Genomic DNA, 15,912 nt, shown 5'->3' with positions numbered 1-15,912 from the left:
TTTCCAACATTGATAATAAATCAGCATATTAGAATGATTTCTGAAGATCATGTGACACTGAAGACTGGAGTAATGATGCTGAAAATTCAGCTTTGATCACAGAAATAAATTACATTTTAAAGCATATTAACCGGTTTAATCCCAAATTTTTCTCCGACATGAAAATATCCAAATGATGTGTCATTAGTAATCCTTTGAAATATCAATAATTATTTTTTTAAATTGTGACCAGTGGGATTAGGTGGGATAAAATAGGAAACCATTATTTTAAATTGTAATCATATTTCACAATATTACTGTTTTTGTCTGTATATTTGATCAATTAAAGGAGGCTTGATGAGCATAGGAGAATTCTTTCAAAAACATTAAAAATAGTAATAGTGCCCACACTTTTGACCAGTACTTCTGTATGTGTATGAGCGTTTACAGTAAATGTGCATAAAAAAAAACATACCCACATATATACTGTATGTAGTGTGTGTGCGCATTTATTAATCTGCATGTAGGCTATACTTTTATCTTAAAAAAAACTAATACAGGTTTATGCAAAACACGGAAGCCAGCATTGAATTGCATTCAGCTTGTTTATTTGTGACCACATGATGGCTCAGATAGAGCATTCAAATGCTTTCTCGCACTGTTCCACAGCAACAAACTTGTCCAAACTAAGCACACATTTTAAAACGAATGAAATCAGTAATAATGGCATTTATTGATTAGTATCCTAGCATTCATTTAGCGTTGTAATATACATGCATGTTCTGTAAAGCTGCAGTGAAACGGTATGTATTGTGAAAAGCGCTGTACAATATTTACAGATATACAGACTGACCCAGCAATGCAAGTGAAATGTCCATTAAAAACCTCCCCGGACATCTTGGTGACAAACCATGATAAGTACGTAAGTCGGGCTGTGCGATATGAAAAAAAAAAACCCTATCGTGATTTCTTTGATCAATTTTGCGATTTCGATTTTAATCAAGATTTTGACACACAGACGTGCTTTACAGTCATTATTGCATTCAGTGTGAATTTGAAACATATTTCCAAAAGAAAACCAATTAGAGCTTTATCAAAAAGCTGTAACATGACTCTGGAACAGACATAAGGCAAAATAATCACTAAGTGAAGGTGTAACAAAATGTCTCTAGAATAGACATATGGCAGAAAAAGAAAAAAAATCCCGTGTCCAGGGATTTTTTTTTTTTTTGCCATGCATTGGTCATAGAGCTCTTTGTGGCGTTGCCTCAGATGTTGAACTAGATTTGTTGCACCAAGTTCACACGTACTCCGTCTGCAGTGCGTATACAGTATGTGTATGCGGAGCAGAAGCAGCACGGACTCATTTAGCTTTCGCACAGGACGCGTTTGCAGTCCGCTCCTGATCCGCGGCTGTTTACCACAAACACAACATTTATCCATTATATTGATTTCAAATCCAAACGTTGTTTCTGAAAATGCTTTTTCAGCATTGTGATTCTCTTTTATCACAGTACAGTAATACAATCTTTCATAGACATATTCACGTTTAAACTCAATAAATATAACTTTGTTTAACTACCACCACGAGTGCCATCTATTATTGCCTTGCTTATCTAAAAGTGCACTTTTCCTTGTTTTAAATCTAGCCAAAAAGCCATGTGTTGACTGTGAAACAGTAGACTTTAATTATATGCATTTATATTGTAATTACAAAATTTCCATGTCAATCCATGTTAATTTTTACCGCGAATAATGCGCTGCCACTTTAATTCAGCACGTGCAGCACAGCAGAAATAGACTCCGTGCGGAAACGATCGCAGCATGACTGCCGGACCGCAATCGCGTGCAGTGTGAACGCTCTGATCCGTTAACATGGGCGTGGAAAAAATACGCACCACAGATGGAGTGTGTGAACCTGGCGTTACGTTTGTATGCCCGCCCGGTCTGTTCTGTTCTTGTGCTCCATTTAGGCGCGCTGCATTCTGATTGGTTTGGATAGCATACTGAGGTCAGGGGTGCGGAAAATCGTGCTATAAAGCGATTTAGAAATCGCGATTTTATGACTGTTTCGATTAATCGCACAGCCCTATACGTAAGTGACACTTGTTTGTCTTGCTTCAGTTTAACCAAACATAAGACTGATGTCATCTATTGTGCGAACAAATTATCCCAGCCTTTCCGCTAAGGAGTTAATTGCATATAGACTGCGATATGCATTTACCGCCATCTCTTGTGTACACACACGCAGCATCAATCAGAGCCGTCCGGAAACTACTTTTGAATGTTCTTTGTAAGTTTGCGCCTCAGTCATATTTAAAGGGTAATTACAATCACCATTTATTAAAATTTTTTTTTTAAATACCGCAACTGTTGCGTTTTCGCTAGACTTAAAAAGTACACGATTGTTTTGACAGATCTGAGATTTAAAAATTGCGCTACCGGAAATGCTTCAGGACCAGACATGCGCAGTAGCGTTCCATCGCCTTTGTTATTGTTTACGTCTTTGAAATGGTCTATACTGAACCTTGTCTTTTCATTTCTGCTCAGAGTGAGTTGACGCAGACACCAAGGTTCTTATGTTTTCAAATGAAAACTAATTCGGGTGATTTTTTTTCCCCAGGTGCTTGTGGTTCATGCTGGAGGTGTTGATGACAAAGAATGAGAATAACAGTCACTCGTTCCTGAGGAAGATGGTAGAGAACATCAAACAAACAAAAGATGTTCAGGCCCCAGACGACCCAAAGGCAAACGAGGTTTGTCTCCATCAAAGCTGGGTAGATTACTTACAGATTGTAGTCTGTTACAGATTACATGATGAAAACTGTAGTTAATAGCATAATCTAGGTTACTCATGTTAGGTAATGTATTCTGACTACTTTTTTTTTCACTTGTTATTTAACAACACTTGTTATTTCATCAATAAACACAAAAACAAAATTACACGCCGAAAGTCTGCCAGGTTTTAAATATTTTTATCACTTGATATGATGATATGATGGCGACAGTGTTTAACAGCTATACATCACCATGTTTATTAACTTGCATCATTATTTGTTTCAAACATGGTCTAATTGCTAGAGAGGAGCTATTTTCCCTCAAATTCAGGAGGATGGTTTGCACATTTATTTACATGACATTTGTGAATATAGTCAAAGCTAAATGGTGTGACACAAAAGGATTTTTTGAAATTAAGAAATAGGGAGAATTAATAAATTATGAATGATTTACTGCCATTGTGTGAATAATATGCAATCATGTAATCCATAAAAAAGTAACTGTAATCTGATTATGAGCTTTTTAAAATGTAATAATGCAAGTACTTAATTTTTGGAAACTGATTACGCAATCCAGATTAGTTACTACCCAGCACTGGTCACCATTAACCTGTTATGCATATTGTTTACATATTTGTGAATTCCAGTGTGCTTTACTCTATTTTCATGTGTTTACAGAAACTTTACATTGTGTGTGATGTGGCATTATTTGTGATCGCGAACAAGAGCACTTCATGTCATCTGGACTCCCCGAAAGATCCTGTGCTGCCTAGCAATTTCTTTACTCCACCTGATAAGGTAACAACCACTCTGACTGTCCACAGTGACACTTTCATGTGACCTTACTATCAAACTCATTCTGTCTGTCCCTCTCTACAGGATTTTATCAATGATAAGGAATATCTGTCACCAGAAGCAAAATTAGTTCTGCAGACAGGGAAAATCCAGGTAGGTTTTGTCACCTCTGCGACTTTACGTGAATAATAACCCTGATGACCTGATGAATTTCAAAAAATGATGAGTATAGTTTAGCTGCTATATATTTTCTGCAATTTAAAAGATAGTACAGTTTGTAGTAGAAGGCCAGTTCCAAATTAAATATAAAAATGTATAATTTAAATAAAATTAAATATATAAAACAAAGAAATAGGGTCAGTAAGAACATAATTTCTTTGTAATCTTTTATAACAATATAAAAGCCCTTACTGTCACTTTTGATCAATTTAATGCGAATAGAGCTATATACAGTATATGTATAACACTGATAATCAGAAATGTTTCTTGAGCAGCATTAGAATGATTTCTGAAGGATCATGTGACACTAAAGACTGGAGTAATGATGCTGAAAATTCACAGAAATAAATTACATTTTAAAATATTACAATTAAAAATAATTTATATTTTAATGTAATTCAGAATATGACTCTTTACTGTATTATTGATCAAATAAATGCAGCCTTGGTGAGCAGACTTTCAAAAACATTTTAAAAAATCTTACCCACCCCAAACCTTTGAAGAGTGGTGTAATAATTTACAGAATTAGTGATTGCAATTTTTTTATGACATTAAAAGTTTAGAACATGACTTTATAATCTCCAAATAAGTATATTTTAGGTTCAGCACACAAAAAAAGTTGAGAGTGTGTTCAATGTCAAAGTGTTGGAAGTTATTTTGCACGCTGGAATCGATGACATATCAATATTTTTTTGTTGGAAATATACATCACACATACTTATTAATATATTTCAGCAACCACCAAAGCAGACAGGCGTGCTGGGGGCAGTGAACAAACCTTTAACGGTAGCAGTTCGCCGACCGTACATTAAAACCACCACCTCTGACACGGGAAGCAATGCAAGCACCAACTCTCAACCCAACTCGCCTGCGACAAATAAGAGCAGGTTACTGCTTTTCAGAATTTCTTTACTTTTCTTTCAGTGTGATGTGGACTTTATCCAGTGTTCCACACAAATTGACTTATTTTTGTAATCGTCATAATGGATTTAGTTTTGTCATAAAGCATTGTTGCAGCCCTAATTTGTTCCTCTTATTTTTCATGAAGGGATGTGAGTTCTGAGGCCTCAGAGACGGGGGCGAGGGAGAATGAAGAGAATCCAGTCATCACAAAAGCAGGAAGTGTAAAGAAGGTCAGATATATCTCATGTGAACATAGGGCAGGGCGATAATTCAATAACGATAATTATCGCGTAATAATTTTCCAAGATAAAACGATATGAAGAGTTTGATAAATGTTCAATATAATGTTTATCCGCCAAAAGCGGAACGAAACAGCGCGACTCAATTGAATCGCACCACACGGACCGTTTATCCACTCGGATCAAAGTTCAAACTGCGCGGTGCGAGCTCACTAGAGCAGATGTGTTTACTCGGTCACGCGAGCATTAAGCAGCGCTGTGAGATCCAGTGCTTGAATTCAGCGGTGAACACAAATGACTCAGTGATTTAAACTAGTTTAAAGCAAAACAGGAGAAACACTGTGTGCAACGAGACAGTCAGAAGGCTTTTCAATCTACACATCGCCATCATTTACCATATAGTTATATTTTTACCATGGTACTGAGGTGCTATATGTGTGGTTTTAACTGTGTCTATCGTGATTTAAATGTATGCTATGGGAGACCAATGCTTAATAAAAATAAAAAAAAAATAAAAAACCTTGGTCTGAATAAATGTAACCACAAAACTGAGGTTGCTACAATTTTTACAGATGTTACTAATTTTGATAATGAACAAAAATTTACCTCTGCATCCTAACTCAAGCTACTATCAAACGTGCATTTCTAAGAGTCTAAAAAGTGATGTTATTATTAATATTATCAGGCAACCCAAACCTGTTTCTTGATTTGAAGCAACATCACTCATTAGGACATAGAAAAATGTATTTCTTAGTTTCTGCATTTACAGTAGATATTTATTTTGTTAAGGAAAATTAATGGTCTGGTTTCTACAACTTTCACTTTGGAGCAAAAATCTGGCTTTAAGCTTGAAAGAAATAAAGATTTGACATTTATCGTGATAATTATCGATATCGACTGATATGAAAAAAATGATTGTGATAATTTTTTTGGCCGTATCGTCCAGCCCTATGTGAACACTAAAAATGCTGCACGTTCACAACGGTGTCATTCAGTGTTTTTGCTCTCTTTTAGGAGGAGGCAGCTCAGCCCAGTGGGAAGAAGCGTGCTGCTCCTGCAAGTGACGGCACGGAGAACAGCGTGTCTTCAAACCCCTCGGCAGGGTCACAGCCCCCTGCCAATAAACCCCGACGCGGTCGACCCCCGAAAAACGCTGCAGGCGTGGCCACACCGGATAAAGAGGCTGGAGCTACGACAGGAGGAGGGGTCGGACGGGGCCGGAAGAGAGCAGCACCTGCTCAGGATCCCGACAGCACAGCCTCAGCTGATCCAATCGGTGTCAAGACACCAAAACAGCAGAAAGAAGCAGAACCGAAAAGAGCGACGCCACAGAGACAGATTGACCTGCAAAGGTAACTGAGTGCAAGACTTTCCCGTATGGTATGCATAGTATGATATCAATCAATTGTAGTTTAATTGGAAATGAATCTGTCACTATAAGTTACTAGTAGGGCCTAGGGACACTGCATTTCAATGAATGCCTTCACACCAGTTCTAAAAACTACAGTTCTGATTTGTTTTCCCATATGCTAAAAAGAACTCAAAACCTGTAATATTTAATTGTTGGGTGGTGTTTTTTTTTTTAGAGTATAGACTATAGAGTTAGAGATATGCTGCTATAAAATGGCCCTGGTCAAAACAGCGTTCCAACCATGCTAAGAGGAATGATTATTTAGTAGTATATAATTATAGTTATTAGCATAATTATAATTTTTAGTATATAACAAAATAACTATTATTATTAGCAGCCTGTTACTCACAGGACACTATAATTTTCATTACACTTTGTTATACACTGCCATTCAAAAGTTTGGGGTCAGGAAAAGTTTTTTTTTTTTTTTTTAAGAAATTAGTGCTTTTATTCAGCAAGTATGCATTACATTACAGACTTTTGCATTTTTATAAAAATTCTAAATTCTAATGAAAATTTGGTTTCAAATGAATGCTGTTCTTTTGAACTTTAATCAAAGACTCCTGAAAAAGTGTAATGCAATTTACTACTTTAATACTAAAAAGCAGTACAACTTTGATTGTGAACACTAAATGTTTCTTAAATAGAAAGAAATATTTCTAAAATGCATGAAAATAGAAAACTGCAATTAACAGTTTTTACTGTATTTTTGATTAAATAAATGCAGTCTTGGTGATCTGAAGAGGCCGACCCTGAATTTGACACTGCATTTCAATGAATGCCTTCACACCAGTTCTAAAAACTACAGTTCTGATTTGTTTTCCCATGTGCTAAAAAGAACTCAAAACCTGTAATATTTAATTGTTGGGTGGTGTTTTTTTTTTTAGAGTATAGACTATAGAGTTAGAGATATGCTGCTATAAAATGGCCCTGGTCAAAACAGCGTTCCAACCATGCTAAGAGGAATGATTATTTAGTAGTATATAATTATAGTTATTAGCATAATTATAATTTTTAGTATATAACAAAATAACTATTATTATTAGCAGCCTGTTACTCACAGGACACTATAATTTTCATTACACTTTGTTATACACTGCCATTCAAAAGTTTGGGGTCAGGAAAAGTTTTTTTTTTTTTTTTTAAAGAAATTAGTGCTTTTATTCAGCAAGTATGCATTACATTACAGACTTTTGCATTTTTATAAAAATTCTAAATTCTAATGAAAATTTGGTTTCAAATGAATGCTGTTCTTTTGAACTTTAATCAAAGACTCCTGAAAAAGTGTAATGCAATTTACTACTTTAATACTAAAAAGCAGTACAACTTTGATTGTGAACACTAAATGTTTCTTAAATAGAAAGAAATATTTCTAAAATGCATGAAAATAGAAAACTGCAATTAACAGTTTTTACTGTATTTTTGATTAAATAAATGCAGTCTTGGTGATCTGAAGAGGCCGACCCTGAATTTGACACGGTGGTGTATAACTGTATCCTGCTATTTTTTGCCATTCAAGGAGAGTGACATTTATTGCATTTTTATTATAGTATAAATTTTATTTTGTTAATGTATGTGAATTTGCATGGACTTTGCTTGTGGCCCCGTAAATGATAAACACACCCATCTTTGTCAAACAATTTTTTCATTGAGCACATCAACGGCCAGAGTGCGTTTCACATTTATTGCATGCAAATCTTTTTTAGAGAATGACTCGCATTTGCATTTAATTTGCCTCAATGGGAATAATTTTTGATAGAACCTTGTACACCACATACCGTGAACAGGCTGTAACTTTGTCGTCTTGAGCTGATATTGAAGTCTTTTATGTGAAGTTGAGGCAGGTGTTTCTGTCGTCCAAGATCAGTGAGGGTAGCACAGCGAGATCAGCAGGCGTCTCAGAAGACATATGAAAGTGAAGGGGAGACAGAGAGAGAAGTCGAGTCCAGCCCAGAGTATGTACTCTGGCTCACACAGCTACAGGAGCAGCAGGAAGAAGAAGAAGCCCTTGACAGGTGGCTCAGGGGTGCAGCAGGTCCCAAACAGAGAGAATCCACCCATGCAGCAGAGCAGGGCGAGCCGTCAGTGAGTGTCTGAGAGAGAGCAAGCTCATGCTGTATCCTTCAGCTCTGAAGCAGTTAACATTTGTTGTAGCTTTTAGCTTAAAGGAACAGTTCACCTGAAAATGAAAATCACTCACTTAACCTTTATGTTGACTTGTGTTTTATATTCTTCTGATGTCATGCGACAGTCTAAAACATGTCGTTGCCCACTGATAATATGGTGATTTATCAGTGAATCACTGACTTCAGTCTGTTCCTCACACAAAGCTATCCAGCGACCTGAGTAGGCTTGAAATATAGTTTTTGCACTAATTTTATGGTGGTTGTTTTAGAATTCTTTTAGAAGCTCGGCACATATTTTGTATAGAAAAAATTGGGGTCAGTAAGATTAAAAAAAAATTAAAAAAATTTAAGTGTCATGCTCAGTCTGAGTTAGAGTAAAAATCAAAAATACAGTAAAAATAGGAATATTGTGATTTTTTTTTTAGGGCTGTCAATTTAACACGTTAACTTAATTAGTTGCGAAAAAATAACGCGATTAAAATATTTTAACGCACTGGCTCCGCCCCAGACATGTCTGTCATCTTACATTTCAAACAGTTGACTGTTGCAGGGCAACAACTCACTGCATGAATGTAGTCCATAAATGCCCCTAAAATTCAAGATATTGGGGCAAAAAATGTCTGTATGAGTTTTTGTCTCATATTTATATCAAATGATGTAGTTAATGTCATACGAGCAGCGAGAGCAATAAAATTAGATAATAAAATAAGATAAAAAATTGTAATTGATTGACAGCCCTTTTACGATTTATAGGAACTGTTTTCTATTTTAATGTTTTAAAATGTAATTTATTCCTGTGATGGCCAAGCTGAGTTTTCACCAGTCTTCAGTGTCACATGATCCTTCAGAAATCATTCTAGAATGATTCAGTGCTCAAAAAACATTTGTCACTGGTTGTGCTGATTAAAACATTTTTTATAATAAACCATGATACAATTGAAATGGAAATCTTTTGTTCTTGTCACTTTTGATCAATTTATTGCATCCTTGCTGTTGCTGATATTTGCTTCATTAATTTATTTGAATCCTACTGACCCCATTTTTTCTCAATTTCTCCTTTTATGTTTCACAGAAAAAAATTGTCAAATGTAAAAATAAAAATGGTACACTGGTTTTGGAATGACATTTAGGTTAAAAACTGACGATTTTTTTTTTTTTTCAAGGTGTCGTCTTTGCTCTTTCTACATTTTTCGCGAGAATAAATTTAAATATTTAAAAATTTACTGCAGAATTCCACCAGACCTGGTCTCAATCTATAATGTAGATTGATTGATTTATATATTGTCTTCTGGTTTCAGGTAAAGCGTCGGTGCGTGAAGACAAGGACGGTCAGGCAGTAAAGGATCGAGACATCAAACGCTCTTCATGAACCTGAACTGTCATTAGCTCACACCTCAAGACGAACGAGGATTCTTTAGATTCAGATGTTCAAACTTGTATGTAGAAACACAGACCTGTTTCTCTTCATTCGTTTTTTCTTTTGTGTTGAAATTGTTCTTGTTGCCTCTCTGTCCCAAGCCATTTTTAAAAACAAACATTTGAAAGAAAAAAAATCTGTTTTAATCTACTCTAAGGTTGCTTATTAAATACCTGGAAAGAATTTTTTACTGTTTTAACTCCCTCTCTTCTTTTAATCCTCTATTAAATTGAAATATTGTCCTCCGATTTCTTTGGTTGCAAGGATTCATTGAGGCTCAAGTTCTGTATTCAATTAGTTGAACTCTATAAAGTGCCAAGACTACAAGACTCTGATTAGTAATTCTATTTATTCTGTTGGATGGATGAGCATGAGTTCCTCACACTTTTACAAGGGACTCCCTGTATTTGCTACGTGGAATTAGTTTTTTATATTGAGAAACATTGAGTTATAAATGTTCAAATTGCTTCACATTTAAATAGAAAAAGCTGTTCGGTTTCATTTTTTCCCAAGTGATAAACATGCGTTCACTTGAGATGTCGTACCAGCGGCAGAACAGAGATTCACGGATAACACAAGTTTAAATTTTTCACTTTTTTTAATTCAAAAGAATATGACAGTTTCACAATAAATAACCATGCTTGTACGGCTCGAGTAGGTTTTTTTTCTGTCGTGTTTTGTAAAGAAGCTTAAAGTGACTAAAGCCAGAGCCCGTGACCTGCATTTCTCCTTTGACAGAAGTTTTTGTCCTTTAATTCACTTCTTCGTGCAATATATTGAACAAGGTGATCACTACAGGAAGACAGTCTTTTTGTTTTTGGTTTCATTTTTGATTTTCATACAAAATATAAATCCAGCCATCGATGGTGCATTCTAGAGATGAACAGTACTTTATCCCCCCAAAAAACTTGGCTGTATGTACATGAGGAAGGTGGTGTTCGAAAGCAACTAGCTGTGAACGTGGGGGCATTTTGAAAACAGATTCTATATGGGAATGTTAGCAAAGGGAGAATAGACACTTAACAATTCACCCATGTAAGAAAAGAAGAGAACACTAGGTAAAAACAGGCTCACAAAGCATTGTGTGGCAGTACTCGTGCTTGGCCTGTTTGCTCTGAAGCATCGTTGTAGACTAAAAAAACTCTAGCTGTTCGATTCATGCTTCCAACATTGGTTATGGGGGAAATACGAATTTATATCTGTATCCTGTGAATGGAAATCTGAATACAATTTTGGTATGATAAGAAACGCAGCCCACCTCACACTCGGAGACCCTTTTAAAGTTCTGCACCAATGCCAAACTGAACCGTATTGATTGTTCCACAAAAAAGCCAATCGTTATAAGAGAACAGAAACTCTCATGTCTAAACTTTCTCATCTGTAAATGTACAAAATGTTTACACTTCAATGCAAGTTGTTTCATACAATACATTCTTCAAAAAACTAAAAAAATTAGGCAACTCGAGGTGTATCGGTCCATTATCAAGTTGCAAACCTTACAGCTGCCTTGAAAAGAAAAAGAAAGGGTTTGTGACCATCAATCCCACACCTTTTCAAAAAGAGGGAAAAGTGAGAAACGCCAATCTTCCTTTTGTTAAAAAAAAAAAATATGTAGCACTTCACCCAGTAAGTTTGTCTGCGCTCACAAAATAACACCATGTCATCTGGCCATATCAACTACTACACAGACAGATTAGTGCAGAGGAAAGCCGAAAGAAACCTTAAAATAATCAAATGAGCAAATAAAAACACATTTGTTCATTGTAAGAGAGCATCAAATAGAAGGGGGTATTATTAATCTCAGATTTTTGTTTTTATATGCTAAATATCCCATTCAAATACACATATCCCAAACCGTATTTTTATGGTATACCAAAAAAAAAACATTCCTGCTATTTTGCCTTTTAAATGTACACAACCTTAAATATACTAATTTACATATACTGACATTGTTTCACAGACGCAGGTGTTTTTTTTTAGCATGAAATGACAGTGACGGAGGCTTCGTCTTTGTTGGGTTTCTTTAAAAAGTAAGTGACAGCCTAAATTTAAGAAGGAAAATGATTCTAGCAAGGCAAAAAAAAAATTTAAGGGGGAAAAAGACAAGACAAGGGACGTGAAGATTTGTTAAGACGGACAGAAGATGATTCAGTGCTGCCTCTTCCCCAAACATTCATTCTGAACACAAACCGAGACGGGTGATGCACGTGTGGGAGCGATGGGTCACGAAGCAGGAGAGTTTGAGGAAAACATGGCCTGATAAAGAGAACTAGATGATCAGTTGCTTAGTAGCAGCTCTGTCGCGGTCTCCACGTCCCATGATTTTGAGGACAAGGCTACTATTACTGCATTCTGTTAGAGAGACAAAGACAGAATGGAACATTTCTAAGCAACAGTAAAGATGACACGAACAGTTCACTGAACAATATCATACTGAAAACTTGAATAACAGCCGTCTTTTGCTCATTCAATACAGCTCCATTAATCAGCACAAAGTGCTACTCCACAAGTCAACTAAACTGAAATGAATCAAATGTTTAATAAATGCCAAATTTCACTCTCTTTCCAATAGTGCCTACAAAATAATATTTTGCATATTTTCTGTCAACATACTACCGTTCAAAGGTTTGGGGTCAGTAATTTTATTTTATTTTTCAAGGAACAAATACTTTTAATTCTGCAATGATGCATTAAATTGACGGTAAATGCATCTATTATGTTACAAAAGATTTTTATATCAAACAAACGCTGTTCATTTTAATTCCCATTTATGAAAGAATCCTGAAGTTTCCACAAAAATACAGTTTTCAATACCGATAATAAGTTATTTGAGCAGCAAATCAGCATAAAAGATCATGAAGGCTGCAACTGAAAATTAAGTTATTTTAAATTGTAATAATTTTTCACTATTACCGTTTTAACTATTTTTGATGAAAAAAATGCAGCCTTGGTGAGTAGAAGAGACTTCTTTTACGAACATCTTACCAACCCCAAACTTCTGAACTGTCGTGTATTTTCGAATGTGAATAACAATGTGAAAACATTTACCGAAATATATGGTTTCCATTTCACCGTGTAATACACGAGTGAGTAAATGACCGTCTTACAGACACTAGTCGAAGGGTCGGCAACCTTTTTGACATGAAGTGTCATTTTTATTAGATTTTTTGTAATGTATAATAGGTGTACTAGTTTACAACTTTGATGTCATGTGGTGATGACCTAAAAATGCATCTTGCACCAGGGTGAAAAATGAACACCCACCATCAGTCAAATGCTGTTGCTTTTGGGAAGTGGCTGGTAATTTTGCCACAGTGGCAGGCGACCTGTACGACATCTGATTACCCTTAAACAAAAATGTGTTGGTTTGTAAACAAAAAAAGACACAAAATGACTAAAGTATCATTTGATTTAGATTTTAGAGTCATTTGAAAACAAACAGACAAAAGAAAACCGAATGCAAGTTTGCGCCCTACGTTTTCAACAGTTTAGAATTTCTTGTTTTTGAGTTGTTTTTAATGGCATGACAATGCATTGATATTACAGCTATTGAATAGATTTCATGCATTTGAATTGAAAAAACAAAAGTGGCTGATAAAATGTGCTATTCACAAGCCACCGTCATTGTACAGAACATTAAGGATCACATACGACAAGCTTAACACCTCACAGACAGTGTTCAGGTAATGTGCTGAAGGCGTCCCTAAGGTTGCCAACCCCTGCATCTGGATTTTTAACCATACGATCAGCCGTCCACTTTCACTACTTACTTTGTCAAAGCCCATAGCACAGAGTTTGTCTATTTTGCGCGTGTACTCAGGACTGGACACGGGTGCACCAGCGTAAACGTGAGACCAGAGACGAGCGGTTTGTTTGAACATGTCTGGATTCTGCTTGTACTGCAAAGAACAACAACAACAACAGTGACTGAAAGTGTGGCGATGCTTTGTTTCTGGCATGTTCTCATTCAGACAGAAGCGTGTACCTGATTGGCTACCACAGCGTCTTGAGGATCATCTGGCTCTGCTGCAGCTAAAAGAGCCTGTAGTGAGAGCAGAACTGTTCGCAGAGTCATAGCAGCGGCCCTGTGCACAGGAGGTGAAGACAGAATAAGCAAGAAAATGAAGAAAGGGAACACATACAAGAACAGCATATGGCCAAAGAAATGCGTTCTTTGCTTGATGACAACAGACTACACTTGTCATGCTCGTTAATTATCAGCACTCACCACTGGTCTTTTAAAATGTCCAAACATATCGCCCCGGTAACTGAACTTATATTGGGATGCCAGATCTTAGTAATAAACCGCACCTGAAAAAGATTAAGATTAAAAGATTAACTTTTGATCTTTCAAATCAAGTCAACATTAAATCATAATTGATCGTATTTGCTTTATTGCACATGATTTATCAGCGCACACAGAGCTTGAATTGAGGGGGAGTTGAATTAAAATGAAATTAAACTCTTGTATGAAACAAGTTTGTGAGCCTGCAGCACAAAAGCAGTCTGAAGTCGCTGGGGTATATTATTCCAGATTTTCAAATAGTTGTATCTCGGCCAAATATTGTCCTATCCTAACAAACCATACATCAATGGAAAGCTTATTTATTCAGCTTTCAGATGATGTATAAATCTCAATTTAGAAAAACTGACCCTTATGACTGGTTTTGTGCTCCAGGGTCACAAATGAGCTTGAATTATTACCCTGATATAAAAAAAATTCCCCCTTTAGTCAACTTTTCATTGGTAAATAATTTCATTATTATAGTTAGTTTATCATACGTTTCTGTTGTTATTTCTGTGTTCACAGCCAAATTTAGAACATACTAGCAGGTATTTTTAGATAATGTTAACCAGTAGTTGTTGCATGATTAGGTTCGGCTGCCATAGAAAATGTTAATTACGTCAAGTGCTGGTTAAGTTAAAGCTGGAATGCACTACACAACTGAACAGATTTGAAAACACTAGGCGTCATACACTTGCCAACCTTTGTAAAGGGATAACAGAGAAAACCTAGGCCTCACAGTACACTGAAGAACTGAGAATCACACACTACCAGACGTTCGAGTTGTTACAAACACGACAAATTCACGCACAAACATGTGCCTCGTTGCGAAACGGTTCAAAACATCTCATGTTTGAAGCTAAAGAAGTCTGTGGCCATCATACACTATGCAATGTTCTGTAAAAAAATCCACCAGATCTACTTTTATTTGATTTTTACTTGTCTGTTATAAAACAGAACAAAAATAGAAACAAGAGGGGGGGGAGATTGTCAGCCCAGTTAGCTTTTGTGCATCTGATATAACTGGGATCAGGACAAAAGCAAGAAACGATGTGGTTTCTTCAGCTGCCCAGAACAAAGAAGTGACCAGTTAAATTGTGAGACAATGAGCAGCCTAGGTAGACAGCATGAAAGGTGCCTACGATTCCAAAACATGCTGTCTAGGTAGGCAGCTCAATGGGTTTTGAAACATCCACACTACAGAAAACTACTTAAACAGCCTAGCAGTGCTGCTAACTGACACTAACACATCAAACACGACAGGTAAACCAGTATTTTAAAAAAGAAACATAAGTTAATAGGCGACAAACACGAGTGCTAATATTATAACAACACAATAAAGAAGCGCTAGTGAAGCTAGCTATGTCAAATAGCAAGTTAGCTTCCCGGCTAAAGAACGGCGAGTGCAAGTCAAAAATCTTGAAGTGTCCATAAATGGTTTTCACATTTCGGTCAAGAATTTCGTCTCAAAACATTAAAGGAAGCACATTTGTCGGTTGTATGACTTCCGTCTCTACAGGCCATCATATGACAGCTCGTGCTAACATTAGCTTAGCGGGCTAAGCTAGCCGACTGGCTTCTGGATGTTTGTCCCAAAAGTCCTCTTGTTTGCTCTCGACGGGCACAAAAACACAGTAAAGTAACGTTTTGCAAACCTCTTCGCTTTTCAGCACTTCTTTGAACTCTCGCTTGATCCTCTGCACAGCGATATTTGCCATGGCTGATCTCTCTCTCTCTCTCTCTCTCTCTCTCTCTCGCTCT

At 36.3% G+C, this 15,912-nt stretch overlaps 2 protein-coding genes across 3 annotated transcripts in view; one reads left to right on the top strand and one right to left on the bottom strand.

The window, feature by feature from the left end:
• Positions 1 to 10,644, top strand: part of LOC107757607 (sister chromatid cohesion protein PDS5 homolog A-like) — a 32,789-nt gene extending 22,145 nt beyond the window's left edge. For both annotated transcript variants that reach the window (XM_016575133.1, XM_016575134.1), the window contains exons 27-33: positions 2,603 to 2,735; positions 3,435 to 3,554; positions 3,636 to 3,704; positions 4,506 to 4,657; positions 4,819 to 4,903; positions 5,927 to 6,264; positions 9,748 to 10,644. In XM_016575133.1, the coding sequence (XP_016430619.1) occupies positions 2,603 to 2,735; positions 3,435 to 3,554; positions 3,636 to 3,704; positions 4,506 to 4,657; positions 4,819 to 4,903; positions 5,927 to 6,264; positions 9,748 to 9,751 (901 nt within the window). In that variant the 3' untranslated portion in view covers positions 9,752 to 10,644. The remainder of the gene's footprint in view (positions 1 to 2,602; positions 2,736 to 3,434; positions 3,555 to 3,635; positions 3,705 to 4,505; positions 4,658 to 4,818; positions 4,904 to 5,926; positions 6,265 to 9,747) is intronic.
• Positions 10,540 to 15,912, bottom strand: LOC107757608 (ubiquitin-conjugating enzyme E2 K-like). Its single transcript, XM_016575135.1, has 5 exons — positions 15,807 to 15,912; positions 14,095 to 14,177; positions 13,852 to 13,951; positions 13,637 to 13,765; positions 10,540 to 12,218 (listed from the first exon to the last, which is right to left on the bottom strand). The coding sequence occupies exons 1-5, from the start codon at positions 15,867 to 15,869 to the stop codon at positions 12,144 to 12,146; spliced, it is 450 nt and encodes a 149-aa protein (XP_016430621.1). The 5' UTR covers positions 15,870 to 15,912; the 3' UTR covers positions 10,540 to 12,143.

Source organism: Sinocyclocheilus rhinocerous, unplaced genomic scaffold, assembly GCF_001515625.1.
Source record: "Sinocyclocheilus rhinocerous isolate Xijiao unplaced genomic scaffold, SAMN03320098_v1.1 scaffold323, whole genome shotgun sequence".
Classification (NCBI taxonomy): domain Eukaryota; kingdom Metazoa; phylum Chordata; class Actinopteri; order Cypriniformes; family Cyprinidae; genus Sinocyclocheilus; species Sinocyclocheilus rhinocerous.
The sequence above is the reverse complement of the archived record's forward strand: the minus strand, read 5'-3'. Positions and strand labels throughout refer to the sequence as shown.

Coding starts and splice junctions, on each gene's coding strand:
- LOC107757608 (XM_016575135.1), bottom strand. CDS start 15,869: ATGGCAAATATCGCTGTGCAGAGGATCAAGCGAGAGTTCAAAGAAGTG. Junction 13,766..13,851: donor ACGCTGTGGTAGCCAATCAG/GTACACGCTTCT, acceptor TGTTCTTTGCAG/TACAAGCAGAATCCAGACAT. Junction 12,219..13,636: donor GTGCTATGGGCTTTGACAAA/GTAAGTAGTGAA, acceptor TCTCTCTAACAG/AATGCAGTAATAGTAGCCTT.